Source organism: Balaenoptera ricei, chromosome 3 (genome assembly GCF_028023285.1).
Source record: "Balaenoptera ricei isolate mBalRic1 chromosome 3, mBalRic1.hap2, whole genome shotgun sequence".
Lineage (NCBI taxonomy): Eukaryota > Metazoa > Chordata > Mammalia > Artiodactyla > Balaenopteridae > Balaenoptera > Balaenoptera ricei.
This window is the reverse complement of record NC_082641.1, coordinates 176,880,296-176,907,311: the sequence shown is the minus strand read 5'-3', so window position 1 is coordinate 176,907,311 and position 27,016 is coordinate 176,880,296. Positions and strand designations below refer to the sequence as shown.

The following is a 27,016-nucleotide window of genomic DNA, read 5'->3' as shown; positions in this document are numbered from 1 at the left end:
AAGTGGGGCCCAGGACGCCTCAGGCCCTCATGGGGCTTGTGTCTGGGGCTGGGGGCTGCTGTTTCGACGGAAGCTGAGTGCAGTCGGGTCCTGAGGGGTGAGGAGGGGTTGGGGGCTGAGGGTCCCGGCTCGTTTCTGCACTCCATCCTGTGGATGCAGAGGGGTCAGCCAGAGGGCCAAGGGCAGTGCTGGCCAGTGCAGGTGGCAACCGGAGTCCCACCTCCCCCCATCTGCCCCCACCATCCCTGAGCTTCTCCACTCCTCAGTTACTCAACATTTAGGGTGGTATTTGGGAGCTGATGGGTCTTGGGGACATCCCTGGGATCTTGATCAGAACCCAAGCTGTGGGTGAGTACGTGTGACATAGACACATGGGTGTCTGGATGTGTCCTGGGCATGAGCTCGCGTGCTCTCCACCCTCAAGGTGTCTTCCCAGGAGCGGGTCTATTCTCTCTCGCCTCCTTGAAGTTCTCAGACTTGGGAGCAGGAGCCACAAGTTCTGACCACAGCTCTGACTTTAACATGCCCCCTGCATGATCTTGATCTCTTCCCAGCCCTGTCTGGGCCTTTGTCCTACCTCTGAACTGGGGTATTGGATTGGCCGGGGTCTTGTGACTGGCAAGTACGCAGGGTGGGCGCTCCTACCAGGCGTTCATCCCCAGGGGCGGATGATGGACAGGGGTGGGGGTGGGAGGCAGGGTTAGAGGGATCAGTGTGGCTGGTCTCTCCTCAGCCCTGGCAGAACATCACCTACCTTGGGGCCCACAGGCTGGAAGCCAGGCAAGGCGCTGACTGTCACACGCTGGTCATCCATGCGGCGGCCCTGGGTACTGGCCAGCATGTCCATGAGACTGTCCATCTCGGGTGCAGGGCCACTCTCTGCATGAAGCAGAGGCCGTGGGGAAGAACTCAGACAGCCCAGCTGGAGGCCCCCGACCCACCCCTCCACCCCGACTCACACCCTCCAGGAAGCATGCTCACATCTGCCCGCAACCCACAGGCATCTCTGTCCCCACTTGCCTGCTCACTTTCTCAGACCCTTGCCCACTGGTCCCCCAGATGGCCACTTGCCCCATGCACGCCCCCCCATCACACCCACTTCCGCACACCTCCCTGCCCACTCTCACGGCTCTCGGAGGCACGGCCCGGCCCCGCCTGCAGTGAGCAGCGCTGCTCCTCCATCCGGCCGCCCTGCACGTGGCTCAGCAGGTTGAAGAAGCCCTCCTGGTCTGGGGAGCCTGCCTGGGGGACAGACACACTCAGTCCGGCCGGCCCCTCAGCTGGAGGAGCCCTCAACTCCCCTCCTGGCCGGCCAGCTTCCCCCCGACCCCCGGGCCTGCCCTGCCCCTTCTGTGGCTCTCACCATGGTGCCCGCCGGTGTGCTGCTCTGCAGAGCTGCTCCAAATGAGACATGAGTGTCCTTCTCAATCCCGGCCCCCGCCCCAGGGGCCCCACCAGCAGTGCCACGTCACGTGGTGCTGCCCCGAGGGAGAGGGCCACCGTCCTAGATTGGGGCCTGACTGTGGGGTGGCCCGGGGGCTGGGACACGAGCCAGGGGAACGTCCCCCTGACAGCTCCTAAATCCCAGCATCCCTCACCTCACAGGAGGTCAGCACTGAGAGCCCTGACCTCTGCCCTGGGGTTGGGTTAGGCACTCGGACCCTCCCGCCCACCAGCACCTTCTTGGGCGGCAACTGGGTCGGGGGTCCCAGGAGACTCACGTGCTAATTAGGTGCCCTACAAACTAATTAGCCTTGTCATTCATGGGTCCTTGAGTTGGCGGTGTGGGGGGGGCGGGGCCTGCTCACCTTGTCGCAGGAGGCCGAGCCCCCATCCTTCTCTTCCTGGTCCATCATTGTCCGTGCTCCCCTCCCCTGGGTCCTGTCCACCTCTCCACTGGCCTCTGCCCTGGCCCCGTGCCAGAGGAGGCTTTTTAAGAGACTGGGACATGGCGGGGAGTGGATACCCAGCCCCAAATCCCCAGTTCACGCCCCATCTGCTCCCACCCAAGCTTAAGCCCCATAAAGATGATCCAGATAATTGTTTTTGCAGCATGAGGCTGGGGCTGCTGTGGGGGGTAGGAGGCAGGGTGACCTGGGTTCGGACATTGTTGGCCCAGCAGGACTCGCTGGGCCCCAAAGACTCTCAGGTGGGGTGCAGCAGTTGGCCAAAGCAGCGTCCCCACAGTGGGGAGCTTGGGCTGGCTGGGTCCCCTAGGGAGAGGACAGGGCCATAGGGCAGCCGAGGTGAGGTCTGAAGCTACCCAGCTTGCCCACCCATATCTGCCAGAAAGGCAGTTGCCATCTGCAGGTGGTGGGAGGAGGGGAAGCTGGGCCCGAGGACCCCTGAGGCACCACCAGCTGGCCTCTGTCTCCTGGCCACCCTTCCTCTACTCACTCTCCCCTGGTCTGGTTGCCCACCCCCGACTCCCAAAACAGGAAGGTCTGGTAGCTCCTGTCTCCCCACCGCCAATGCCAAGTTGGTCTGTCTCCTCTGATCTTTCCCCCCAGCCCGGCCTAGGGACTGGAGGCTAGACTCCTGGGGAGGAAAGCCCCTGCCCCCTCTGCTGAGCAGCTATGGCTCTCCCTCAGCGCCCCGTGAGAGGGTGCTGCTGGGAGGATCCCACCTGCACCCCACCCCATCCCCAGGATGCCTTTCTGGAAACCAGTTAAAGTTTCTTCTCGGAATACATGGGCCACGCTCTCATCACTTAATTGAAAAGCTTGGTCCTCCTCCCCAGGCAGCCCTCCACCATCCGGAGCCCCCATTCACACCCTCTCCATGGCCCCAAGACCCAGATGCCAACGTGATGTCCTGCTCCTCCCCGGACATATTAGTTTCCCAGGCTGCCTTAACAAAGTGTCCCAAACTGGGTAGCTTAGAGCAACAGACGTTTATTGTCATACAGTTCTGGAGGCCGGAAGTACAGAATTGAGGTGTTGGCAGGGCTATACTCCTGTAGCATGGAAGAGAGGGTCTTTCCTTGCCTCTCCCTGGGTTCTCGTGGCTGCCGGCAGTCCTTGGTGTCCCTTGGCTTGTAGCAGCAGGACTTCAGTCTGTGCCTCTGTTGTCACAGATGTCCCCCTTGTGTCCTTCACATGGCTGTCATAAGACATGGACACCAGTCACGTTGCTTTAGGGATTCACCCTCCTGCAGCACGACCTCATCTTTACTAATTGCACCTGCAGAAACCCTATTTCCAAATAAGGGCACGTTCTAAGGTTCTGGGGGTTAGGACTTCAACACGCTTTTTTGTTCCGTGGGCAGCCTTGAGCCCATAACAGCAGAAGACCTTGGTCACCCTCACTGAGTATAATGAGAGGTGGCAGACCCTACAGAGCCTCACCACCAGGGGACAGGCTGAGAAGCTAGAGGTGGTCCCAGCTTCCTCAGGGTCTCCCAGCTCCCTCCTTTGCCCCTGCAATCCATCCTTCCTCCCAGGAGCTGCAAGGGTCCCCTCCTTCCCCTGCTCAGAACACTCTTGGCCCCCATTGTCCTCAGGAGAAAACCCGAGCACCTTGGGATCATGGGAATGTTCTAAACTTGACTGGTTATGCTGGCCATCATTTAAAATTCTACAAATAACAAATGCTAGTGAGGGTGTGGAGAAAAGGGAACCCTCCTACACCATTGGTGGGGATGTAAATTGGTGCAGCCACTATGGAAAACAGTGTGGAGGTTCCTCAAAAAACTAAAAATAGAACTACATTATGATCCAGCAATCCCACTCCTGGGCATATACCCAGACAAAACTATAATTTGAAAAGATACATGCACCCCAGTGTTCATTGCAGCATTGTTTACAATAGTCAAGACATGGAAGCAATCCAAATATCCATTGACAGAGGAATGGATAAAGATGTGGTAAATATATACAATGGAATATTAGTCATGAAAAAGAATGAAATAATGCCGTTTGCAGCAACATGGATGGACCTAGAGATTATCATACTAAGTGAAGTAAGTCAGAAAGAGAAAGACAAATACCATATGATATCACTTATATGTGGAATCTAAAATAGGATACAAATGAACTTATCTACAAAACAAAAATGGACTCACAGACATAGAGAACAGACTTGTGGTTGCCAAGGTGGGGAATGGGGGATGGATTGGGAGTTTGGGATTAGCAGATGCAAACTATTATACATAGAATGGATAAACAACAAAGTCCTACTGTCCAGCACAGGGAACTATATTCAGTATCCTGTGATAAACCATAATGGAAAAGAATATATACATAGGGACTCCCCTGGTGGCGCAGTGGTTGAGAATCCACCTGCCAATTCAGGGGACACGGGTTTGAGCCCTGCTCCAGGAAGATCCCACGTGCCCTGGAGCAACTAAGCCCATGAGCCACAGCTACTGAGCCCGCACTCTAGAGCCTGCAAGCCACAACTACTGAGCCCATGAGCCACAACTACTGAGCCCGTGTGCCACAACTACTGAAGCCACCACTCCCAGAGCCCTGCTCTGCAACAAGAGGCCACCGCAATGAGAAGCCCGTGCACGGCAATGAAGAGTAGCCCCCACTTGCCGCAACTAGAGAAAGCCTGCACGCAGCAAGGAAGACCCAATGCAGCCAAAAATAAATTAATTAATTAATTTGAAAAATATATATATATACATATATGTATATTCTGAGAATCACTTTGCTGTACAGCAGAAATTAACATTGTATATCAACTATACGTCAATAAAATAAATTTAAAAAAACAAAATTGACTGGTGATGGATACACAACTGTGAATATGCTAAAAGCCATTAAATTGTATGCTCTTCGTGATCAAATTGTATGGTATGTGAATTATATTGCAATAAAACTATGAAAGAAAGAGGGAAAAGGAGAGGATGGGAGGGAGAGGGAGAGAGAAAGAGAAGGTGAGCAAGAAAGAGAAAGAGAAAGAAATAGAGAAAAGGAAAAAGGAAAGAAAACCCCAAACTCCTACATAGAGAGAACAGCCATCCTGGTTTGCCCAGGACTGTCCCAGTTTTAGCACTGAAAGTCCTGGGTCCTGTGAACCTCTCAATCCAAGGCAAATCGGGTTAGTCCTACCATGTCCCACAGAGGTCTGGCCTCCGTGGCCCCTCCAACCTCACCTCACTCCAGCCACTCCTCTGAGCTCATCCCTCCCTTCTCTCTGCATGGTTGCTCCCTGATGTCATTCAGGGTTAAGCCTAAAGGCCACACCCATAGAGTACCCCTCTGGCACCACCCTCAATAAAGCGCCCCCCACCGGGGCACTTGTTATCAGGTCACTGTTTATTTCCTTAAGGCATAACCGATTATTTTCTATCCCCTCCTCCTCCATTCAACTTTAAGTGCTGCCTGGCAGGCTTTCTGGTCTTATTCACTGTGGTCAGTCCCATGCCTGTCCCATGAAAGTGGCAGAGGACCTGGCACCTGGCCGACTCTTAAGAAACACCAAATAAAAGCACGGGTTCAGGACTGAACCAGCTTAGGACTCTGCATTCACACACGTGTGTCACACTTTAAATCCTCATTTAAATGATGAGGTGCTGCTGGACTGGGCCCTTTGCAATGATAAGGTGTCAACCCTTTGCTGGTGCACAGCAGGGGCAGGCCCTGAAATTTCTAGTCGAGCGTGAATTGAGGGGTGTGTGTGTGTGTGTGTGTGTGTGTGAGAGAGAGAGAGTATGCAAGCGGTTGAGCATGCCACTGAATCCACGTGCGTATCAGCAAGGCCATGACCAGCATACCTCCTGGGACAGACTCGTGTTTCAGATTGCAATAGGCCTACTCATCACGTGGCCTTGGACAAGGGTCCGGCCGAGCCGCTGTTTCATTGTCTATCCCGCATCTCCCGTCAGGGTCTCTGGCAGGATCGACCTGGCACAGGTCCCTAGCACACAGTAGGTGCAGGCTTAGCTTCAACCAGGCCTCCTCCCCGGTTTATCAAGTGTTGCCCAAGCCCGCTGCTGCTGCTAAACTCGCGGACATTACATAAGTGGGTCACGGGTTTGTGGCCCCGCGGCTCCGGGTGGGCACACAGTATCTTTCAGACAGAGAGAAACTTCGGGCAGGGTGGAGCTGTGCCTGGGAAAGATGAAGAGGTTATTACTGCCTTGCGATCCCACTTTCTCGCTGCACACAAGCTAGGGAAGTGTGTCTGAGCTCACGTCTGTGAGTGCGTCGTCCGGCGACTTGGTGCGCGTCTGCGTGGACTCATTCGCGGGTCGGCTCCACACGGAACCCATCTTCCTCTCTGAAAACCGACGGCGGGGCGGGGCCAGGTGCGCAGGGGGCGGGAGCCAGGCCCCGCGGGGCGGAGTCCACGTGGATGACGCTCAGGGCCACGCCCCCACCTTGGAACAGACCCGGAAGCGGCGGCGCCCTTAGGGGAAGATGGCGCCCTCGGGGCTGAAGGCGGTGGTGGGGGAAAGTGAGTGCCGCCCCCTGGGGGCGGGGGGCCGGGTGCGCACGGACTCTGGGACCCAAGCGGCGGGGAGTTGGGGGCCTGGCTGGGCGTCGAGCACCTGACGCTCGAGGGGGCGGACGGGGACTTGGCCTCAGCTGGATGTCCCGTCTCTCCCTGGAGGGAGCGGAACAAAGTTGGGAGACAGAACTCCGGGGACCCAAAGGAATCAGACTAAGGGTGGCGTAGACAGGCGCTGGGTAGGGACTCCTGGGCCCCCTAGGGTGCCAGCGGGGGGAGGGCACAGCTGGACATCCAGACTCCCGGATCTCTGGGCCGGGCGAAGTCCGGCGAGCTGGACTCTTGGGGCCCCATGGTGCGGACGGGGGCCGGGCCTGGGTGCGCTGGTCAGCGACCCCAGGTGGTGAGAGTGCTCAGGGGGCGCGTCCGGGCCCCTATCCAGGTCCATGGGTGGGGGACGCCTTCCTCCTTGCCCGGTCGCTAAGAGCCCCATGCAGCGTGAGGACCCAAGCATCCAGGCCCTGCAGGCTGGGTTCTTGGGGGAGGGGTGGAGGTCGCCCCCTCCCCCACCTCCGGTAGTTCCGGCCTCAGCGGCTCCTTCCGCCCTGGCCGTCATGATAACTGTGGACACGGCACTCTTGCCAGGCGGGGCTGCCTATCCACTCCCTCCACTAGGCAGGGCCCAGTATGGCTCAAACCCCCAAAACCCCAACTGAAAAAGGAGCCTCCTACATAGGAGTTAATGGGGAGACAGGAGAATCGCTGATTCCATTTTACAGATGAGGAAACTGAGGCTGGATGTTGGGTAATGGGATGACCACAGCCAGGCATACCTCAGACCAGGGATCCAGGGGTCCTGCGTTCTGGTCCAGGGGAAACTGACGGAGATGGAATAAGGGTGTGGCTGAAATATACAGGCCAGGAGTACTTGAGTAGCAGATAGGGAGGCTGAGAGCCCAGCTCTGGAGGCAGGTAGACCTGTTATGTGAGTCTTGGCTTTCCACTTATTCGTTTATCTAAAGCATAGTTATCCAGTGGCTACTTATGCCTCAGGCACTCGCCACTTAAGTGCTGAGGGTGCTTATGCAACTTACTTCTCTTCTCTGAACCTCAGTGGCCCTGTCTATAAATTGGGGGTGACTAGGAGCTACCTCACAGGACTGGGGGGAGGAGTAAATGGGAGTTCAGATGGAGGTCCAGCCCGGGACCCAGAAGGTCTGGGGGCACAGTGGGGCCAGAGGACCTGGCATCCTGATCCTGCCCCTCACTTCCCCGCAGAAATTTTGAGCGGAGTCATTCGGAGCGTCAAGAAGGATGGGGAGTGGAAGGTAAGGCTGAGACTTGGAATGCCTTGTCCAAACCCATGTGGGGGGCCCTGAATATGGGACTCCCTCCAACTCCTCGAGGAGGTTGCTGGTCCACAGAGGTGGGGTCAGGTGGGCCAGTCTGGAATGGGGTGGAGTGGGGATGGGGTCCTGGGTCCTCGTGTTCAACCAGCTCTTGAAGCTGTCAGGCCTGCCCACTGCCCCAGCCCCTCCTCAGGGACAGCTTCAGCCTCTCCCGCCCCCTTGTCTGTCCACCGGTCCATCTGTCCATCCATCTGGACAGGTGCTCATCATGGACCACCCGAGTATGCGCATCTTGTCGTCCTGCTGCAAGATGTCAGACATCCTGGCTGAGGGCATCACCAGTGAGTGGACACTCCCACCCCATGCTGCCCAGATGGGACCTGAGTGTGGGATCCCCTCAAATTCTCCAGAACTCCCAAATATGCAGCTTACTGCACAGACAGCCCTGATTTGGGAGCCCATGATAGGCAGACTTCCCATGCAGGGCTCCCTGGCTGTGATCTCTAAGGGGTCAGCCTCCCTGGCTGTGCAGCCCCTGTGTGTGGAACCCCATGTAGGACTCTCAGTGCGTGACCTCCAGAATGGATAACTTTCTGTGGGCGATCCCCAGGGGGTATGACTATGTGACCCCCCCGAATGTGCAGAGCCCTGCCCATGTAGCTCTTAGCCGTGTGACCCATGGGTGTGCACCTCCTGCTTAGGACCCTTAGGGAGTGCAGTCCCCCTGCTTCACCCCAGGATCTGACCCTCCTTCCCAAGTGTCCAGCTCCCTGAGTCAGAGACTCCCCATGTGCCCTGGCCTCACTGCCATCCACATGTGCCCCTTCCTCTGTTCCTACTAGTTGTGGAGGACATCAACAAACGGCGAGAACCCATCCCCAGCCTGGAGGCCATTTATCTGCTGAGCCCCACGGAGAAGGTGCCTATGTGAACGGGTGTGTGCGCGCATGTCTGCAGTGTAGGGGGGACAGGCAGCTGGCTGGAGGCTGGGGCAGGGGGTGGTCGGTCTAGGGGCCAGGCCTGGAGAGTGATCCGCATTCCTCAGTCGGTGCAGGCCCTGATCGCAGACTTCCAGGGGACCCCCACCTTCACCTACAAAGCGGCACACGTCTTCTTCACCGACAGTGAGTGAGGAGAGCCAGTGGGGTGGGGGTCAGGGCGAGGGGGTGTGTGGGCTGCCCTGGCCTGATGCCCCCTCTTGCTCACCCCAGCCTGCCCCGAGCCCCTGTTCTGTGAGCTGGGCCGCTCCCGGCTGGCGAAGGTAGTGAAGACGCTGAAAGAGATCCACCTTGCCTTCCTCCCATACGAGGCTCAGGTACAGCCCAGCCTCGTCCTGGGCAGGGGTGGGGGTCTGTCACTAAACGTCCCAGGTTCCCTCAGAAAGAGGCACCGAGACAAGTAAAGGGGACACTGAATCAGAAAGCAAAGGAGCCAACACCGGGCAGAATGAGCTCGTAGCGCTGTGGTGGCACCCGGAGTTCTGTCCCACTGGGCAACGGCAGGGGGCAGCATAGAGCTCACCTCAGCGTCGTCCCACCCAAGTTGGAGGGGGCTGAGGTATTTCTCCACCTCCTCCTCTAGACAGGAATTGGGGGCTGCCCCAGGCCTGCCTCCTAGATGGCAGAGCAGGCTCCAGAGACCAGAGGAAGCCCCGGGGAGTGGCAGATGGCGGCTGCTGGAGTTGGGCAGGGGTACACCTCCAGCGGCGGCTCTGTGCCCTCCCAGGTGTTCTCCTTGGATGCCCCGCACAGCACCTACAATCTCTACTGCCCCTTCCGGGCCGGCGAGCGGGCACGGCAGCTCGAAGCGTTGGCCCAGCAGATCGCCACCCTGTGCGCCACACTGCAAGAGTACCCGGCCATCCGCTACCACAAGTGGGGACCCCACCTGGATGCCACCCTCTGACCTTGACCCCATCCTGTTTCCAACCCCAGCCCCAGTCCTCACCCTGGTCCCCAACCCCATCCCCGACCCCCAGTCTGTGCCTGGCCCTCCCCAACCCCAGGCCCTGAGCTCCCCCACACACATCTGCCCACCCCACCCTCAGGGGCCCAGAGGACACGGCCCAGCTGGCCCACGCCGTCCTAGCCAAGCTGAACGCCTTCAAGGCAGACACTCCCAGTATGGGCGAGGTGAGGGGGCTTTCTGGGGAGGTGGGGGGAGGGCCCAGCCAGGGTCAGGGTCAATGTCCTCATCCCTGCCCACCCCCTCCACCCCAGGGCCCTGAGAAAAGTCGCTCACAGCTACTCATCATGGACCGGGCGGCCGACCCCGTGTCCCCACTGTTGCATGAGCTCACCTTCCAGGCCATGGCCTATGACCTGCTGGACATCGAGCAGGACACGTACAGGTGGGTGGACCCCAGGACTCGCCATCTGCCATCACTGTGGCCCTGGGTCCTCAGCCAGTGCTCCCGACCCTCATGTCTCCTGCTCCCCCAGGTATGAGACCACGGGGCTCAGTGAGGCCCGGGAGAAGGCCGTGCTGCTGGACGAGGACGATGACCTGTGGGTGGACCTACGGCACATGCACATCGCAGATGTGTCCAAGTACGTGCACGTGGTGGGCGCCGGGGGTGTGGGCTCTTCCGCACGCGGTCCCCACCCCCTCCCCCCGCTTTGTGGACCGGGCACGTGGCCTCCCGCTCTGGGTGAGCGCCCCTCGACGAGCCACACCCCTCCGCTGGCCTCCCCGATGCGTCCCCATTGTGGGCTCGCACGTGGCCTGTGTCTCCTGGCTCCCATCCCCTGCCCGTGCAATGCCCCCCCCACTCTGCCGTCAAACTGCGGTCTTGGCAGCCGTCCCCACCCTCCCCCCTGCCCGCTCTCACCGCCAGGAAGGTCACGGAGCTCCTGAAGACATTCTGTGAGAGCAAGAGGCTGACCACAGACAAGGTAGGGTGTGGGCCTGTGTCAGGGTGGGCAGCTTGGGAGGAACGCCCCTCCCACGCCCCCCCCAAAGATGGGGGCGGGGCCTCAGTCTGGATCCCTAGCCTGCAGCAGGGGCCTCCGGTAGGCAGGGCCTGGCTCACGCCCCTCCCTGTCCCCAGGCCAACATCAAAGACCTGTCCCACATCCTGAAAAAGATGCCACAGTACCAGAAGGAGCTGAACAAGGTGAGCGGGGGCGGGGAACCCGCCCCCTCCAACTGCCACCCCGTCTCCGCCCTGACTCAACCTCTGTTACCCCAATTCCCACCCCTGCCCCTCAGTATTCTACGCACCTGCATTTAGCCGATGACTGCATGAAGCACTTCAAGGGCAGTGTGGAGAAGCTGTGCAGTGTGGAGCAGGTGGGGTGAGCCCGGGGCAGGGGTAGGGTCTGTGGAGGGGAGGCTGGGCATGTGGGGGCGGGGCCTGTGGGGGCGGGGCCTTGGAGGGGCGTTTTCTGGGGTAGAGTATGGCTTGTGGGGGTGCCAGGCCCATGGAAAGGTAGGACCAGGGTAAGGGGCGGGGCCTATGGAGAGGTGTGGTCTGTGCGAGGGGTGGGGCCTCTCTGCGAACACGTGTAGAACCTTCAGAGACCTGGTGGTAGGATGAAATGAAGCCCAAAGATCTTGCCGAGGCCCCTGGGATGTCCCTGCCCTGCCCTGTCCCCCCACATAGTGGCTGACCCCCATGCCCCACAGGACTTAGCCATGGGCTCTGACGCAGAGGGCGAGAAGATCAAGGACGCCATGAAGCTGATCGTGCCGGTGCTTCTGGACGCCGCGGTGCCAGCCTATGACAAGATCCGGGTTCTATTGCTCTACATTCTTCTACGGAACGGTGGGTAGGGGGCAAGGGGGCGGCCTTGGTATACCGCCACTCACCGCAGTCTCCAGTGATCCTGGGACTCTCTAAACCCCACAGTTGCCCTGTCCTCGGGATGCCCCCAAACCCCACAGATACCCCTCTGGACCCTGGGCCTCCCTCCATTGGCCTCCGTTGGCATGGAGAGCCTGCAAATCTATGACGTCTCCAAATTTGGCCCCCTCAACTGATTCCAGAGGATCCCCCAGTCTACTACCCCCTCTGGGATTCGCATCCAGAATTCTAACATCAGGAATCCCCCCGCGCCAGCCTGGGTGGCTCCCCTGGTCCCGAGGGCCTCTGAACTGTAGGCTGCTCATGGTTCTGGCACCTCCTCACCCCACCGCAAGCCCCTCAACCCAGAAGCGGGCATGGCCACCTCTGTCCCCCCACCCTCCCCTCCCCCCCGCCACCCCGTGAGTGTCCCATCCACATCCGCCCGCCCGTCGGCCTCCTCCAGGTGTGAGCGAGGAGAATCTGGCCAAGCTGATCCAGCACGCCAACGTGCAGGTGCACAGCAGCCTCATCCGGAACCTGGAGCAGCTGGGGGGCACTGTCACCAACCCCGGGGTACGCTGGGTCAGAGACTGGGAGGGGGAGGCGGATGTGGGGGTGGGGCCGCCTGGGGAGCGGGCACTGAGTCAGAGGCATGACTGGGGGTGGAGGGCACATCACCAGGGCAGGGATACGCAGGGCATGATGTGGTTCTTGGAGGACAGGGAGGCTTGAGTGGGGTCTGGGGACCGGGGGGCACCAGGGCTGTCCCCAGCCTCGGCGGTCATAGGAGAAACAGGGCGGGTGAGGCGTAGCCAGAGCCCCAGTCCGTGTGGTCCGAGTCCCGGGGGCGGATAGCCGGGTCACCAGCATGGGGCACACAGTTGACTCTGGGCTCCCAGAGGTCTGAGGGCCACCAACCCGGCCGGGACACACATGGCAGCTTCCTGTGCTCCGATCTCCACACATCCCGCTTCCCCCGACCCTGCCTCCGCCTCTGGCCGCGCGCATCTCTCATGTTCTCCCCTCGCCGGTTGGTCCTCCGTCTCTCTCCCAGGCACCCGTCTGTCGCCCTGTCCGCCACCTCTCAGTTCCCTTGTTTCTGTGTCCTCCCACATCTGTCTCCATCTTTCTCTCTTAGTCCTGATCTCTCTCTTTGTCGCATCTTTGTCTCACTGCCTCTGTATTTCTTCCTCCCTCTCTCTCATTTTCCCTTCCTCGCTCTCTCTGTGTTTGTCTCTCTCTCTGTCTCCCTCCCTCCTTCTATCTTTCTCTCTGGTTCTCTGTTCCCTTTCTCCATCTTTGTCTGCAACCTTCCCAAGTCCGACAAGCCCCCAGCCCCATTTATGACCCGCCTCCTTCTCCCTGATTCCCCCACTGACCCCGCCCCGCCCTGCCCACCTGTAGGGCTCTGGGACTGCAAGCCGGCTGGAGCGGAGGGAGCGCTCGGAGCCCACCTATCAGCTGTCCCGCTGGACCCCGATCATCAAGGATGTGATGGAGGTACCGCTGGTGGGGGGTTGGGGCCTGACCCCCACTCCCCGCACCTATCCAGGCAACGCCCAGCCCTCTTCCTGCTCACCGTCCTAAGCCCGCGGGCTTAAGGGGAAATCCTTCATTATGGGCATCCCTGTGGCATCCGATTTGCTGTGTCGTGGGGGCATCCCAAGCCCACACTGGAGGAAGTGGGGTGTCAGAGGGGTCCCTCATAGGGGAGCTTCATTTCCTCTCCACCTGCTGGTCCCCTCCTCTGTCCCCCTCTGTTCGCTCCTGCCCCCCCAGAAAGCCCCCTGGGTCCCCCTTTGCCCTCCCCATGCCAGTTCCTGCCCATGCTGGGAACCAAAAGCAGCGGCAACAAAGAGGACCAGGCCAGGGACCTGGCTTCCTGGCTTCCTGCCGTCTGTGTGGAGTCCTGGCGCCTCCGCCTGCTTGGAGGCCAGTGACCTTGGCCCCCATATCCCCATGGACTCTGGATGCTGAGACTCCTGGGTACCTGAGGGGCAGGGAGCTCAGAATCCTGGGTTCCCATGGGTCTGTGGGTCCACACTCCTGGGTCCCTGAGGAGCTGAGCGGGAGCAGGGTCCTTAAGAAGCTAGGGGCCCAGGGTCCTGGGTACCTGAGGGGCTGGAGATACAGATGGTGGCTCCTGTCTGCCAGGACCTTGGCCCATGAACACACCCTATGGAGGGGGCTCCAGACCCTGGGCCCCGGCGCCCGGGCCCCTCTCTTCAGCCTCCTCCTCTGGCCCCAGGATGCCGTAGAGGACCGGCTGGACCGGAAGGTGTGGCCCTTCGTGTCTGACCCTGCACCCACGCCCAGCTCCCAGGCTGCCGTCAGGTGAGGCCCAGGGATGCCCCCCCTCACTGTGCCCAGGCCCGTGGGAGGTGAGGCTTGGGTATGAGGGTGGTGGTCTGCTGTTGAGACTGACCTTCCCCTGTCTCCCCCGGACAGCGCCCGCTTCGGCCACTGGCACAAGAACAAGACGGGCGTGGAGGCACGGGCAGGGCCCCGGCTTATCGTCTACATCATGGGCGGTGTGGCGATGTCAGAGATGCGGGCCGCCTATGAGGTGACCAGGGCCACTGATGGCAAGTGGGAGGTACTTATTGGTGAGTGGCCAGGACTGGGGCCCCTGGGCTGGGGTGGGGCCGGGAGCCTGCCTCTGTGTGTGTGGGTCCCTGGGGGACTGACATCTGCGTGCCTTCTGGGTCCCCAAAGCCTAGAGCCTCCGCAGGGCCTGGGTGAGAGGATACCGGATACCTGAGGGGCTAGGGCTTGGCTTCCCAGGGAAGGGGTCACCTAGGAGTGGACCCCTCTCTTTCCAAGGGGTGAGCCTTCTGAGTCCTTAGGGTCAGGGCCTGGTTTCCCGAGCACCCCACCTGGGGGGTGTCAGGGGCCGAGGCCGCTCCCCCAGCCCCATCCTCCTGCCCAGGCTCCTCACACATCCTCACCCCGACCCGCTTCCTGGATGACCTCAAGACGCTGGACCAGAAGCTGGAGGACATTTCCCTGCCCTGACCCTCCCACCCCCGCCTGACCCGCCCCTCTCCCTTTTCAGAGAAATAAACTCCCATCTTTCTGCCAGCTGGCACCCACCTCACTTTCTTTCCATGGGAGCTAGATGGGGACTGCCACCCTTGGGTCCCATTCCCTGACCTGTGCCTCAGGCCCCACCCCACCCTGTGGTCCTTCCAGAGGGCATCCGAAGCTCTAATTTGAATATTGGCTCCAAGATCTACTAGCTGCTAGGTTTTGGCCAACTTCTTGGGTTCCCCTTCCAAAAAATGGGGGCCAATGATGGCAGTGGCTTTGCAGAGGAGGTGAAATGGCGCCGAAAGCTGACGGCACGGGAAAATGACAGCAGCTGCTCCCCTACTGGTACTAGGGTTACCTCGGCTGCTCCGACGGGACCATCAGTAGTAGTAGTAACAAGCAGAACAGGCCCTGTATCCCAGCACCCCCAGCCCTTCAGGAACTGTCTCAGTGGGGCCTGGAGCCACACAAGGCCAGGGGTCTTCTCAGGCTCCTAGGATCAGAATCTGCATTTGTGTGAGGATAGGAACACAGCAAACGATGCCCAGTTCCCGCCCCAGAGAGTAGGAACTCCCCCTGCTTATCCTCCTCCCCAACCCCACTTTCTCCAGGCTGTTCACAGGGGCTCCTAACTGCAGGACTTATCAGACCCTTCACTGGGTGTGTTAGTTTGCTAAGGCTGCCATAACAAAGTGCCACATTCCGGTGACCTACACAACAGAGATTATTCTCTCACAGTTCTGGAGACCGGGAGTCGAAGATCAAGGTGCCGGCGGGATTGATTTCTTCTAAAGCCTCTTTCCTTGGCTTGTAGATGGCTGTCTTTTCCCTGTGTCCTCACATGATCTTCCCTCTCTGTGTGTCTGTGTCCTAATCTCCTCTTCTTCTTTTTTTTAAAAATTTATTTATTTTAATTTATTTTATTTTCGGCTGCATTGGGTCTTCGTTGCTGCACGCGGGCTTTCTCTAGTTGCAGCGAGCGGGGGCTACCCGTTGTTGAGGTGCACGGGCTTCTCATTGCGGTGGCTTCTCTTGTTGTGGAGCATGGGCTCTAGGCGTGCGGGCTTCAGTAGTTGTGGCACGTGGGCTTCAGTAGTTGTGGCGCACGGGCTTAGTTGCTCGGCGGCATGTGGGATCTTCCCGGACCAGGGCTTAAACCCATGTCCCCTGCATTGGCAGGCGGATTCTTAACCACTGTGCCACCAGGGAAGCCCCTAATCTCCTCTTCTTATAAGGATACCAGTCATATTGGCTTAAAGTCTACACTTATGACCTCATTTTGACTTAATTATCTTTTAAAAGTCTCATCTCCAAATACAGTCACATTCTGAGGCATGGGGGTTAGGATTTCGGCATATGAATTTTCTGGGGACACAGTTCAGCCCATAACACTCAGCTAAAGTGAGATGTGAATCTCACAGCCTGAATAAGATAGATGAAGGCCCTTCTCTCTGGGGCACCGACACACAGCCAGGCCGGCAGTCTGTGGCACAGGTGGCTGTGGGAGCCCCAAGAACACGGTAATCCACTCAGTCAGGGGCAGCCGGGGAAGGCTTCCTGGAGGAGGTGGCACTTACGAGAATGAAAGTGAAGAGGAGTCTGGGAAGGGAGGGGAGGGCACAGTGGAGGCAAAGGCAAGAGAGCGGAATGGAGCCAGAGGGAAAGGTCTTGAGGGACGACAAGGTCTGAGAGCCACCTGGGGCCTGAGTGAGGATTTGGCCCCTGCTGGGGTGATGGGAAACTACAGAAAGGATCTGAGCAGGGTCAGGTGGGGACCCCAAATCTAATGTTGGCGATGGGGCTCAGCTGGAATGAGTGCCTGGGGAGGGGGCCCTGGTGGGCGGGTAAATTGGGTATAGCGCCCCCCCAGTGGAGCGCTACTCATTTCCATCCTGTCACCTCTGGAGTTGTGGCCCCTCCAAGGCTGGGACCAGGGTGGCGTGGGCGGACACAGGACACCTGGGGCCCTCCTTCCCTGCCCACGGAAGACTTGGCCCTGATTTTGAGGTCACCTATCCTTTTGAGACTTCAGAGAAATCTAAAGACACTCTTCCCAGAAAAATCACACGGACAGTTTTGCAGGTAGGGCCTTGGAGAAGCAAAAACCCCTCCGATTCAGCAATTCTACTAAGATTTATGCGAAACGCCTAATAGGGCAGAAAGATGGACGTGCAAGGCTGTCGAGTAGATGGGGTGGGTGCAGGGGAGAAAGTGGGTCATCTCAGACCACTGAGACGGCCGGCCCTGGATGACCACCGCCCCACTTATGGCCTTGGCAGGGAAGCCTTTCGACTGGGAGACGGAGTGGGAGGGAGATGGTTTTAAAAGTTTAACTTTTAGGGACTTCCCTGGTGGCGCAGTGGTTAAGAATCCGCCTGTCAATGCAGGGGACACGGGTTCGATCCGTGGTGGGGGAAGATCCCACATGCCACGGAGCAACTAAGCCCTAGCGCCACAACTGCTGAGCCTGAGCTCTAGAGCCCGCAAGCCACAACTACTGAGCCCGCATGCCTAGAGCCGGTGCTCCGCAACAAGAGAAGCCACCGCAATGAGAAGCCCGCGCACCGCAACGAAGAGTAGCCGCCACGCCACCACGCGCAGCAAGGAAGACCCCAACGCAGCCAAAAATCAATTAATTAGTTAATTAATTTTTTAAAAAGTTTAACTTTTAAACTCGCCTCCTTGGGAAGCCGCGGTTTTCCTCCGGAACCCGCTTAAGGTAGGTCAGCGCTCTGGGCGCCAGGGGGCGCTGTGGCTCAATTTGCCGGCTGCTTTGATCTTTAGCGTCTGTAACCCGAGCTTGGGTGACCCTAGTTAGAGACGGCGGGGGTGGGGGAGGGGGAGAAGGTCATGAGTTACTCAATAGTTCTCAGCGCCAGCGAAACTCTGTTGCTTAAATCGCCTCGGCCTCTGGCCCTTATTTGTACGTAGATGATGTTGTAAAGTCTCCCACCTCAGGACATTTTGATTGTACAAATATTCACGGACCACCCCCATCCCCGCCCCCGCAAATGAGCCACAGCAGCCGGTAGTGTCAGGCCCTGACCACGTCCCAGGCATCCTGCCAAGCCCTCCACACGCATTACACAGAATTCTCAAAACCCTCGTGTGAGAGTAGAATCCACCCTCTCTCTCTGCATCCTATGAAGCCTCACGTCAGGAGCTCCATGATGTCATGTCCCTACGATTGGTCGGTGGGTTGGGGGCCGGGGGCAGGTGTCCCTGGTTTCCAGCAACTCTCCACATAAAGGTTTTAGCAGCCATGGATTCCCTCCGATCTCTCCTTTTTTTTTTTAAATGTAATTTTATTTTATTTTTTCCCGACGCTGCGAGGCTTGTGGCATCTTAGTTCCCCAACGAGGGATCGAACCCAGGCCACCGCAGTGAAAGTGCAGAGTCCTAACCACTGGACTGCCAGGGAATTCTCCAATTTTTTTTTTCTGTACTTTAAAATTTTATCTATTTATTTATTGCCAATATCTCTTGAAGATTATTTTCAAACTTGTCATTCCTCCCACTGGAATCAGCTGGGATCCTTCTTGAAAGGACTCTCAGCAACTACTAAAGTTGGTTCGTATGGAAAGTTACAACCTAGCGCGTTTTGTTACGTGTTATTGTGGGTGTGGATTAGGTCGCTGAATCCCCGGGAGGCAGCTGGACACACGGGCTCATCGGGGTGGCCTGGGGTGGGAACAGACCCCAGAGTCACCGGTGGTCATGGTATAAGCTTAGAGGCAACATCCAGGAACCACTGACTGCCACAATAATAATACATTAATATAATATTAATATATACCACGATAATATAGTATTAATATAATAATACATCATTATTATTTAATACTGTAAAATGGTCTGGCCCCGGCTGGGCGGTGGTTCTCAGGATGTGCTAAGAAGGAGGACTCCACAAAGTGAGAAAAAAGGATTCCTCAGGTCAGCATCAGGGCTTTGGAAGGTCAGGAGGGCACCCCTGGGGTCGTGAGCACTGATGTTCTTGGTTGTGGGGACATGGGGACACGTCATAGCAGGGAGAGTTCTCAGCCCGCGCTGTGCAGGGCAGGGGGCTCTTCTAGAACTATATCTCATCCAAGTTAACAGGAGGGAAAAGTTTGTGGTCTTGAATTTGCTCTACTTAAAAAAAAAAAGTGAGCGGGGGAAATAAATTAGGAGTTTGGATTTCTTTTCTTTTCTTTTTTTTTTTTTGGCTGCACTGTGCAGATCTTAGTTCCCCTACCAGGGATGGAACCCCGGGCCCACGGCAATGAAAGTGCTGAGTCCTAACCACTGAACCACCAGGGAATTCCCAGGAGTTTGGAATTAACAAAGACACACGACTATATATAAAATAGGTAAACAACAAGGACCTACTGTATAGCACAGGGAACTATACTCAGTATCTTGTAATAACCTATAATGGAAAAGAATCTGAAAAAGAATATATATATATGTGCGTATAACTGCATCACTTTGCTGTACACTTGAAACTAACACAGCATTGTAAATCAACTCTACTTCAGTTTTTTTAAAAAGCTAAAAAAATAAAAGTTTAAATACTTTACGGTACATTTAGACAATGGAAACTGACCCTGCATTAAAAAGAATTCACCCAAGAGAAAGGAAAATATACATCCACACAAAGACGTGTCCAGGAATGTTCATGACCTTATTCATAATAGCCAAAAGGTGGAAACAATCCAAATGCCCATCAACTGGTGAATGGAAATCAATGTGGTACATCCAGGCGATGGAATGCAGCTCAGTCAAGGACCAAAATACATGTTACGACATTAATGAACCTGAAAACACTATGCTAAGTAAATAAGCTTGATGCAAAAGACCACATAGTGTACGATTCCATTTATATGAAATGTCCAGAATAAGCAAATTCACAGACAGAAAGTGGTTGCCTAGGGGTGGGGGTGGGAATAGAGAGTGACTGCAAAGGAGCACAAGATTCCTTTTAGGGGTAATAGAAACTTTCCAGAATTGGATTGTGGTAATGGCTGTGCAACCCTGTGAAACTTACTACAGATCATTGAGTTGTACAATTGAAATGGATGAATGTGGTATGTAAATTATACTTCAGTAAAGCTGCTTTAAAAAAGAACGAGGGCTTCCCTGGTGGCGCAGTGGTTGAGAATCCGCCTGCTAATGCAGGGGACACGGGTTCGAGCCCTGGTCTGGGAAGATCCCACATGCCACGGAGCAGCTGGGCCCGTGAGCCACAACTACTGAGCCTGCGCGTCTGGAGCCTGTGCCCCGCGACGGGAGGGGCCGCGATAGTGAAAGGCCCGCGCACCGCGATGAAGAGCGGTCCCCGCACCGCGATGAAGAGTGGCCCCCACTTGCCTCAACTAGAGAAAGCCCTCGCATGAACCGAAGACCCAACACAGCCAAAAATAAAATAAAATAAATAAATAAAGTAGCTATAAAAAAGAAAAGTGCTGGGCTTCCCTGGTGGCGCAGTGGTTGGGAGTCCGCCTGCCAATGCAGGGTACACGGGTTCGAGCCCTGGTCTGGGAAGATCCCACATGCCGCGGAGCAGCTGGGCCCGTGAGCCACAGTCACTGAGCCTGCGCGTCTGGAGCCTGTGCTCCGCGACAAGAGAGGCCGCGATGGTGAGAGGCCTGCGCACTGCGATGAAGAGTGGCCCCCACTTGCCACAAATGGAGAAAGCCCTCGCACAGAAACGAAGACCCAAGACAGCCATAAATAAATAAATAAATAAAATTAAAAAAAAAAAAAAAAAAAAAAAAAAGAAAAGTGCTTTAAAAAAAAAAAAAGAAAAAAAAAGAGGGTTGGTCTTATATATCCTCATATTAGAAAAAAGAACGAAAAAGTGAGGGTCCCAGACATGGTGGAGCTGCCGGCTGGGCGGAGAGGGGTGGAGGTGGGATGGTGAAACCCCCAGGACCCTAGCAAAGCAAGAATTGCCTGAGGTCTCTGGGGGAGGGGCTGAGTGGCCCCGGGGAACCCAGCAGACGTTAAGGAAGCAAGGCAAGCTTCCCCCTTTTTTTTTTTTTTTTCTGTAAATTTGCTCAGAATCTGAAAACACAAGTTAACCAACAGCTACTGCCAAGAATATTGTGAAAAGACTCCTGGAGGTGAGGAAATAGCCCTGAAAGTGGGAAAGTTCTGTTCCTGTTGGGCTGAGATGGGGTCCCCAGGGCTGAGGTATTGAGGGGACAGGACAGGAAGAGGAAGTCCTGGCTGGTGGCCCCTCCACATTGAATGATCACTCGGAGCCTTGATCCCTGTCTGTGGCTGGGGAAATTCTGGGAAAATATTGATTCCCCCCCCGAAAAAAAGCGACGTTTGAAGCATCCACTACATACCGCGCCTCATTCTGTATCGTCTACATAGATTTACATAAAGTACTTGCTGGATGAAATAAGTCAGATGGAGACAGACAAATACTTAAATGTAGAATCTGTTTCTCCCCCAGCTTCGTTAAGATGAGCTTAAGGTGTACAACGTAGTGATTTAATACATATATACTGATCAAAGAAATGTTCACATATTGAGATATAGGGAAAGTCATTCTGGCTTATACATGAGTTAACTTGAATTTTATGCTAACTAGAACAGCCTGTTTGTGGTCTATGAAAACTACATTGTGCATCTGATTTAATTATTAAAGAAAAGGGCACAATGACCAGAAGTCAAGAATGTCCGTGTTCAAAATAAAGATTAAATGCCTCCCTTCCTGGGATGCCAATGCTGGTCCTCCTTTGATGATAAGACTCCCTTCCCAGGCGCCAAGGTCATACCGACTTGCTGTGTACATGATGATCTGTTTTTTTTTGAAACCTTGAAGGAGTATCTCCATGACTTGTTTGATGTTCTTTGTTCTGACAAGATATAAAACTGCGCTGAAAACCATGCGTCTCTGGGGGCAGTTCCTCAGAGTAATCAGAGAGGCTGTCTTCCAGGCTATAGTCCTCAGTTTGGCTCAAATAAAACTCTTTTCTGGGACTTCCCTAGTGGTCCAGTGGTTAAGACTCGGCGCTTTCACTACTTTGGGCCCGGGTTTGATCTCTGGTCGGGGAACTAAGATCCCACAAGCCTTGTGGCGCGGCCCAAAAAAAAAACAAAAACAAAAAAATCTCTCTTCTCTATTCCTATTATAGATGGTTTATTGATTATTTTCGTCGACAACACATTGCAAAATGATAACCTCAATGAGGTCAGATAGCAGATCCATCCCCTCACATAGTTGCCATGTGCGTGTGGTGAGAACTTTTAAATTCTCCTCTCTCAGCAACTTTTCAATACACAATATACAGTATTGTTAACCATCGTCATTATGTTGTACATTACACCACCAGAATTTATTCCTCCTATAACTGGAAGTTTGTTCCTTTCGACCACCTTCACCCATTTCTCCGACCTCCCAGCCCCTGGCAACTGCCAATCTCTGTTTCTGTGAGTTTGGTTTGTTTTTTGGGGTTTTTTTTTTTTAAGGTTTATATGTGAAATCTAAAAACGTTGAGCTATAGAAGCAGAGAACAGAATGGTGGTGACCAGGACCTGGGAGGTGGGGGAAATGGGGAGATGTTTGTCAAAGGAGACAAAATTTCAGTTAGATGATGAATGAATTCTGGGGAGCTAATGGACAGCATGGTGATTACAGGTAACACTGTATTGTGTACTGGAAAGTTGATAAGAGAGTAGATCTTCAGTGTTCTCACCACACACGCAAAGAGGTACTTATGTGAGGTGATGGAGATGTTATCTAACCTTATGTGGTAATCATGTTGCAACATAACACATGTATCATATCGTCACGTAATACACCTTAAACGCACACAGTGTTATATGTCAGTTGTGTCTCAATAAAGCTGCGGGGGTGGGAGTACTCACTTAATTGTCACCCAGGCCCCGTGAGGTAGTCACTGAGAATAATCCCATTTTACAGATGGGGAAACCGAGGCGCCGAGGTGCTTTAGCCACTTGCTCAAAGTCATGCAGCTAGTCAGTGGCTGAGCTGGGACTCCCAGGAAGGGGGTTGCAGCCTCCGCGGGCATCACCACCAGAACATCCCTGAAGCTCCTTGACATCTGCTCTTGTTGCTTGGATATGCTGGGCAGGGGAGAGTGGGCAGGTACCACAGGAAGGGGCTGGGGAGACAGCTCATCCTGGGTGGTCAGGGCCCCAAGAGCTGGGCTGGTCAGAAGGGGTTCTAGGAAACTGTGCCTAGCTGCCCCTTACTTTGCCCTCCACGTGTTCTCCCCCCACACCCTGCCTACTCCATGTACCCCCCACCTCATGGTACGGGTGGAAAAATGCCTCGGTTAAAAGTAAGGACTTTGAGGGACTTCCCTGGCGGTCCAGTGGTTAGGACTCAGTGCTTTCACTGCTAGGGGCCCAGGATCATTCGCTGGTCCGGAAAGTAAGATCCTACAAGCCAAGAGCTGCTACCAAACAAACAAACAAACAAACAAACAAATAAATAAATAAATAAGGACTTCGGCATCCAACAAATCTGGATCTGAAATCTCCCCTTCGGGAGTGACTCAGCCTCACCCAACATCAGTTCTCCCATCTGTGAAATGGGGCACGAGGTGAAGGCTGTCAGGAAGCTGTGGTCAGACTCTCCCTCCCGCCTCCACACCATTCCTCTTTTTAAAAAAAATTTTTTTAACATCTTTATTGGAGTATAATTGCTTTACAATGGTGTGTTAGTTTCTGCTTTATAACAAAGTGAATCAGCTATACGTATACATATATCCCCATATCTCCTCCCTCTTGCATCTCCCTCCCTCCCACCCTCCCTATCCCACCCCTCTAGGTGGTCACAAAGCACCCAGCTGATCTCCCTGTGCTATGCGGCTGCTTCCCACTAGCTATCTATTTTACATGTGGTAGTGTATATATGTCTGTGCCACTCTCTCACTTCATCCCAGCTTACCCTTCCCACTCCCTGTGTCCTCAAGTCCATTCTCTACGTCTGCGTCTTATTCCTATCCTGCCCCTAGGTTCTTCAGAACCCTTTTTTTTTTTTTTAGATTCCATATATATGTGTTAGCATACGGTACTTGTTTTTCTCTTTCTGACTTACTTCACTCTGTATGACAGACTCTAGGTCCAACCACCTCACTAGAAATAACTCAGTTTCGTTTCCTCTTATGGCTGAGTAATATTCCATTGTATATATGTGCCACATCTTCTTTATCCATTCATCTGTCGATGGACACTTAGGTTGCTTCCATGTCCTGGCTACTGTAAATAGAGCTGCAATGAACATTGTGGTACATGACTCTTTTTGAATTATGGTTTTCTCAGGGTATATGCCCAGTAGTGGGATTGCTGGGTCGTATGGTAGTTCTGTTTTTAGTTTTTTTAAGGAACCTCCATACTGTCCTCCATAGTGGCTGTATCAATTTACATTCCCACCAACAGTTTTTTTAAATTTTTAAATTTTATTATGTTTTTTATTATTGAAGTATAGTTGATTTACAATGTCATGTTAGCTTCAGGTGTACAACACAGTGATACAGTGTTGAGATATATATATATATATATATATAATATTTATTGTTTGTACTTTTTGATGATGGCCATTCTGACCAGTGTGAGGTGGTACCTCATTGTGGTTTTGATGAGCATTTCTCTAATAATTATCAAGGCTTTTACTTTTATTTTCTGTCATTCTTGTGGGACAGGAAGCAAGTGTCAAATGGTTCTTTTCTGATTGGCAGAGCTACCTGTCATTGCGACATCATCACTAGGCCAAGTTATGTAGCAAGGCAACCAATCAGAAGCGTAGGTTGCCTCTGGAAGTCAGTTTCACAAGAAGTGGCAACAGTTTCCAGTCCTCTGAGTGATACAGGCCTCTTTGTTCAAAATTACTTCAAGGACAGATGTATATTAACAGAGGTGAGAACAAGCTGGTAACACTTATGAATATTCACAAGATCTGCAGTGCACAGGAAAACCAGTTGTATGGGTAGAAAAAGCTCCCTCTCTGTGACTTCAGGACACAGTTTTCCTTCAGATCTTTGGGAAACTTTTTTTTTTCCAATCATAATTTTAATTATAAGTATTTGGTGGCAGTGGTTACACAACTGTATGCATTTGTCAAAACTCATAGAACTCAGTAAAAAGGGTGAATTTTGCTGTATGTAAATTATACCTGATGTTTTAAAACAGCAATCCTTGGGAAAAACAAAACATTCATGCAGTATGCAGGTATATAGACTTGTCAAAATGTATCCAACTGAACACATAAGATGCATTTTATTATATGGAAATTATACCTCAATAAGATTGATTTTTAAAAACTGTAGGTATGTGATTGCCCTATTGTACTTTTTAAAGCCCTGGTTCTAGAATTTTATTAAGTAGTATTAGATGTAAAAGGTCACTAGGGCTCAGTTTTGCTGGTAGAAATCAGGAAGAATAAAGGAATTTTTTTCAAGAGAATTAAGGGGCTATCGATGACAATAATCAATAAACAATCAGTAATAGTAATAGAAAGAGTTTTATTTTAGCCAAACTGAGGACTATAGCCCAGAAGACAGCTTCTCAGAGGAAAACTCTGAGAAACTGCTCCAGAGAAGCAGGGTTTTCAGCACAGTTTTATATCTTGTCAGAACAAAGAACATCAAACAAGTCATGGAGACACTCCTTCAAGGTTTCAGAAAAACAGATCAGCATGTACACAGCAAGTCAGTATGACCTTGGCACCTGGAAAGGGAGTCTTGTCATCAAAGGAGGACCAGCCCTGGCATCCCAGGAAGGGAGGCATTTAATCTTTATTTTGAACACGGACATTCTTGACTTCTGGTCAGTGTGCCCATTTCTTTAATAATTAAAGCAGATGCACAATGTAGTTTTCATAGGCCACAAGCAGGCTGTTTTAACTAGCACAAAATTCACGTTAACTCATGTATTAGCCAGAATGACTTCCCCAGACCTCAATATGTGATCATTTCTTTATCAGGGCATATATAACTCTTTCCTGCTACTGAACTAAGGGTTTTCAAACTGAGTCCCTGGGGAGCCCCAGGGGGTTCCACACATTCTCTCTGCTTTTCACCCTGCCTGTAGTTAGAGCTGCCCACTTCTTTTGCATCCTTCAAAAGCTTTTTGTAAAAAAATTTTTTAACATATTTATTGGAGTATAATTGCTTTACAATGTTGTGTTAGTTTCTGCTGTATAACAAAGTGAATCAGCTATATGCATACGTATATCCCCATATCCCCTCCCTCTTGCGTCTCCCTCCCACCCTCCTTATCCCAACTCTCTAAGTGGGCGCAAAGCACTGAGCTGATCTCCCTGTGCTATGCAGCTGCTTCCCACTAGCTAGCTATTTTACATTTGGTAGCGTATATATGTCAGTGTTACTCTCTCACTTCGCCCCAGCTTACTCTTCCCCCTCCCCGTGTCCTCAAGTCCATCTCTACGTCTGTGTCTTTATCCTGTCCTGCCCCTAGGTTCACAGCAGTATCCTTCACAATAGCCAAAAGGTGGGAACAACCCAACTGTCCACCAACAGATGATACACGAAATGCGGTATGGACATAAAATTGAATATTAGCCTTAAAAAGGAATGAGGTTCTGATCCATGCTACAACATGGATGAATCTTAAAATGTTATGCTCGGTGAAATAAGGCAGGCGCAAAAGGATAAATATTGTATGATTCCACTTATTTGCTATATGAACAGGCAAATTCACAGAAATAGAAACTAGAATAGAGATTACCAGGGGCTTCAGGAAGAGGAAGTGGGAGTTAGTGTTTAATAGGTAAGGTTTCAGTTTAGGATGATAGAAAAAAAGTTCTGGAAACGGACAGGGGTGATGATTACACAACACTGTATGGCTGAAATCAAGCCATACTCCCTCTAAAGACTAGGGGAAAGTCGGTTCTTTGCTTCTTCCAGCTTCTGGTGGCTTCTGGCATTCCTTGGCTTGTGGCCACAGCATTCCAGTGTCTGCCTCGGTGGTCACACTGCCTTAATGCTGCTGAATTTACACTTGAAAATGGTTAAAATGGTACATTTTATGTTACGTGTGTTTTACCACAATTTTTAAAAATCCATCCATATTGGAAACAAAACAAACCCAAACAATGTGAAAACCATTCTTAGCTCATGAGTCGTACAAAAATAGATGGTAGGCGGGACTTCTCTGGTGGTCCAGTGGTTAAGACTCCGTGCTTCCATTGCAGGGGGCACGGGTGTTCGATCCCTGGTTGGGGAAGTAAGATCCCTCATGATGCTCAGTGTGGCCAAAAAAAAAAAAAAAAAAAAAAAAAAGATGGTGGGCTAGATCTGGCCCATGGGCCGTAGTTTGCACACTTCAGTTGTCGATTATTCTATCGAAGGAATAAACGATGATTTTATCTATCTCTTCTATGGTGATAGGTATTTGGGAATGAAGATGCATGCAGTTCTCAAACAAGGACATTATTTTGGTTATGTTTGTGTGCCCCCTCCCCTCCGTG

The 27,016-nt window shown here is 53.5% G+C and overlaps 2 protein-coding genes and 1 long non-coding RNA gene across 4 annotated transcripts; 1 reads left to right on the top strand and 2 right to left on the bottom strand.

Annotated features, from left to right (window-relative positions):
• Positions 1-27: 27 nt before the first annotated feature.
• PCP2 (Purkinje cell protein 2) lies at positions 28-1,856 on the bottom strand. The gene is made up of 5 exons (XM_059919176.1): positions 1,809-1,856; positions 1,599-1,694; positions 1,110-1,242; positions 755-879; positions 28-147 (listed from the first exon to the last, which is right to left on the bottom strand). Exons 1-5 carry the CDS (start codon positions 1,854-1,856, stop codon positions 28-30), a joined length of 522 nt encoding a protein of 173 aa, XP_059775159.1.
• A 1,022-nt stretch (positions 1,857-2,878) lies between these two features.
• On the bottom strand, positions 2,879-6,319 carry LOC132363124 (uncharacterized). The gene is made up of 2 exons (XR_009502553.1): positions 6,143-6,319; positions 2,879-3,102 (listed from the first exon to the last, which is right to left on the bottom strand). It is a non-coding gene; the product is annotated as an uncharacterized LOC132363124 (long non-coding RNA).
• A 2-nt stretch (positions 6,320-6,321) lies between these two features.
• Positions 6,322-14,616, top strand: STXBP2 (syntaxin binding protein 2). Of its 2 annotated transcripts, none has more exons than XM_059918584.1 (19): positions 6,322-6,405; positions 7,678-7,727; positions 8,008-8,089; positions 8,591-8,667; positions 8,794-8,872; positions 8,960-9,063; positions 9,474-9,622; positions 9,796-9,880; positions 9,968-10,098; positions 10,190-10,297; positions 10,585-10,642; positions 10,798-10,863; positions 10,959-11,039; positions 11,376-11,514; positions 11,999-12,108; positions 12,940-13,035; positions 13,784-13,869; positions 13,984-14,141; positions 14,465-14,616. In XM_059918584.1, the coding sequence occupies exons 1-19, from the start codon at positions 6,369-6,371 to the stop codon at positions 14,548-14,550; spliced, it is 1,782 nt and encodes a 593-aa protein (XP_059774567.1). In that variant the 5' UTR covers positions 6,322-6,368; the 3' UTR covers positions 14,551-14,616. The 2 variants fall into 2 exon arrangements, with proteins under 2 accessions (XP_059774567.1, XP_059774569.1); XM_059918586.1 differs by lacking the exon at positions 6,322-6,405 and adding an exon at positions 6,561-6,638.
• Positions 14,617-27,016: the final 12,400 nt, after the last annotated feature.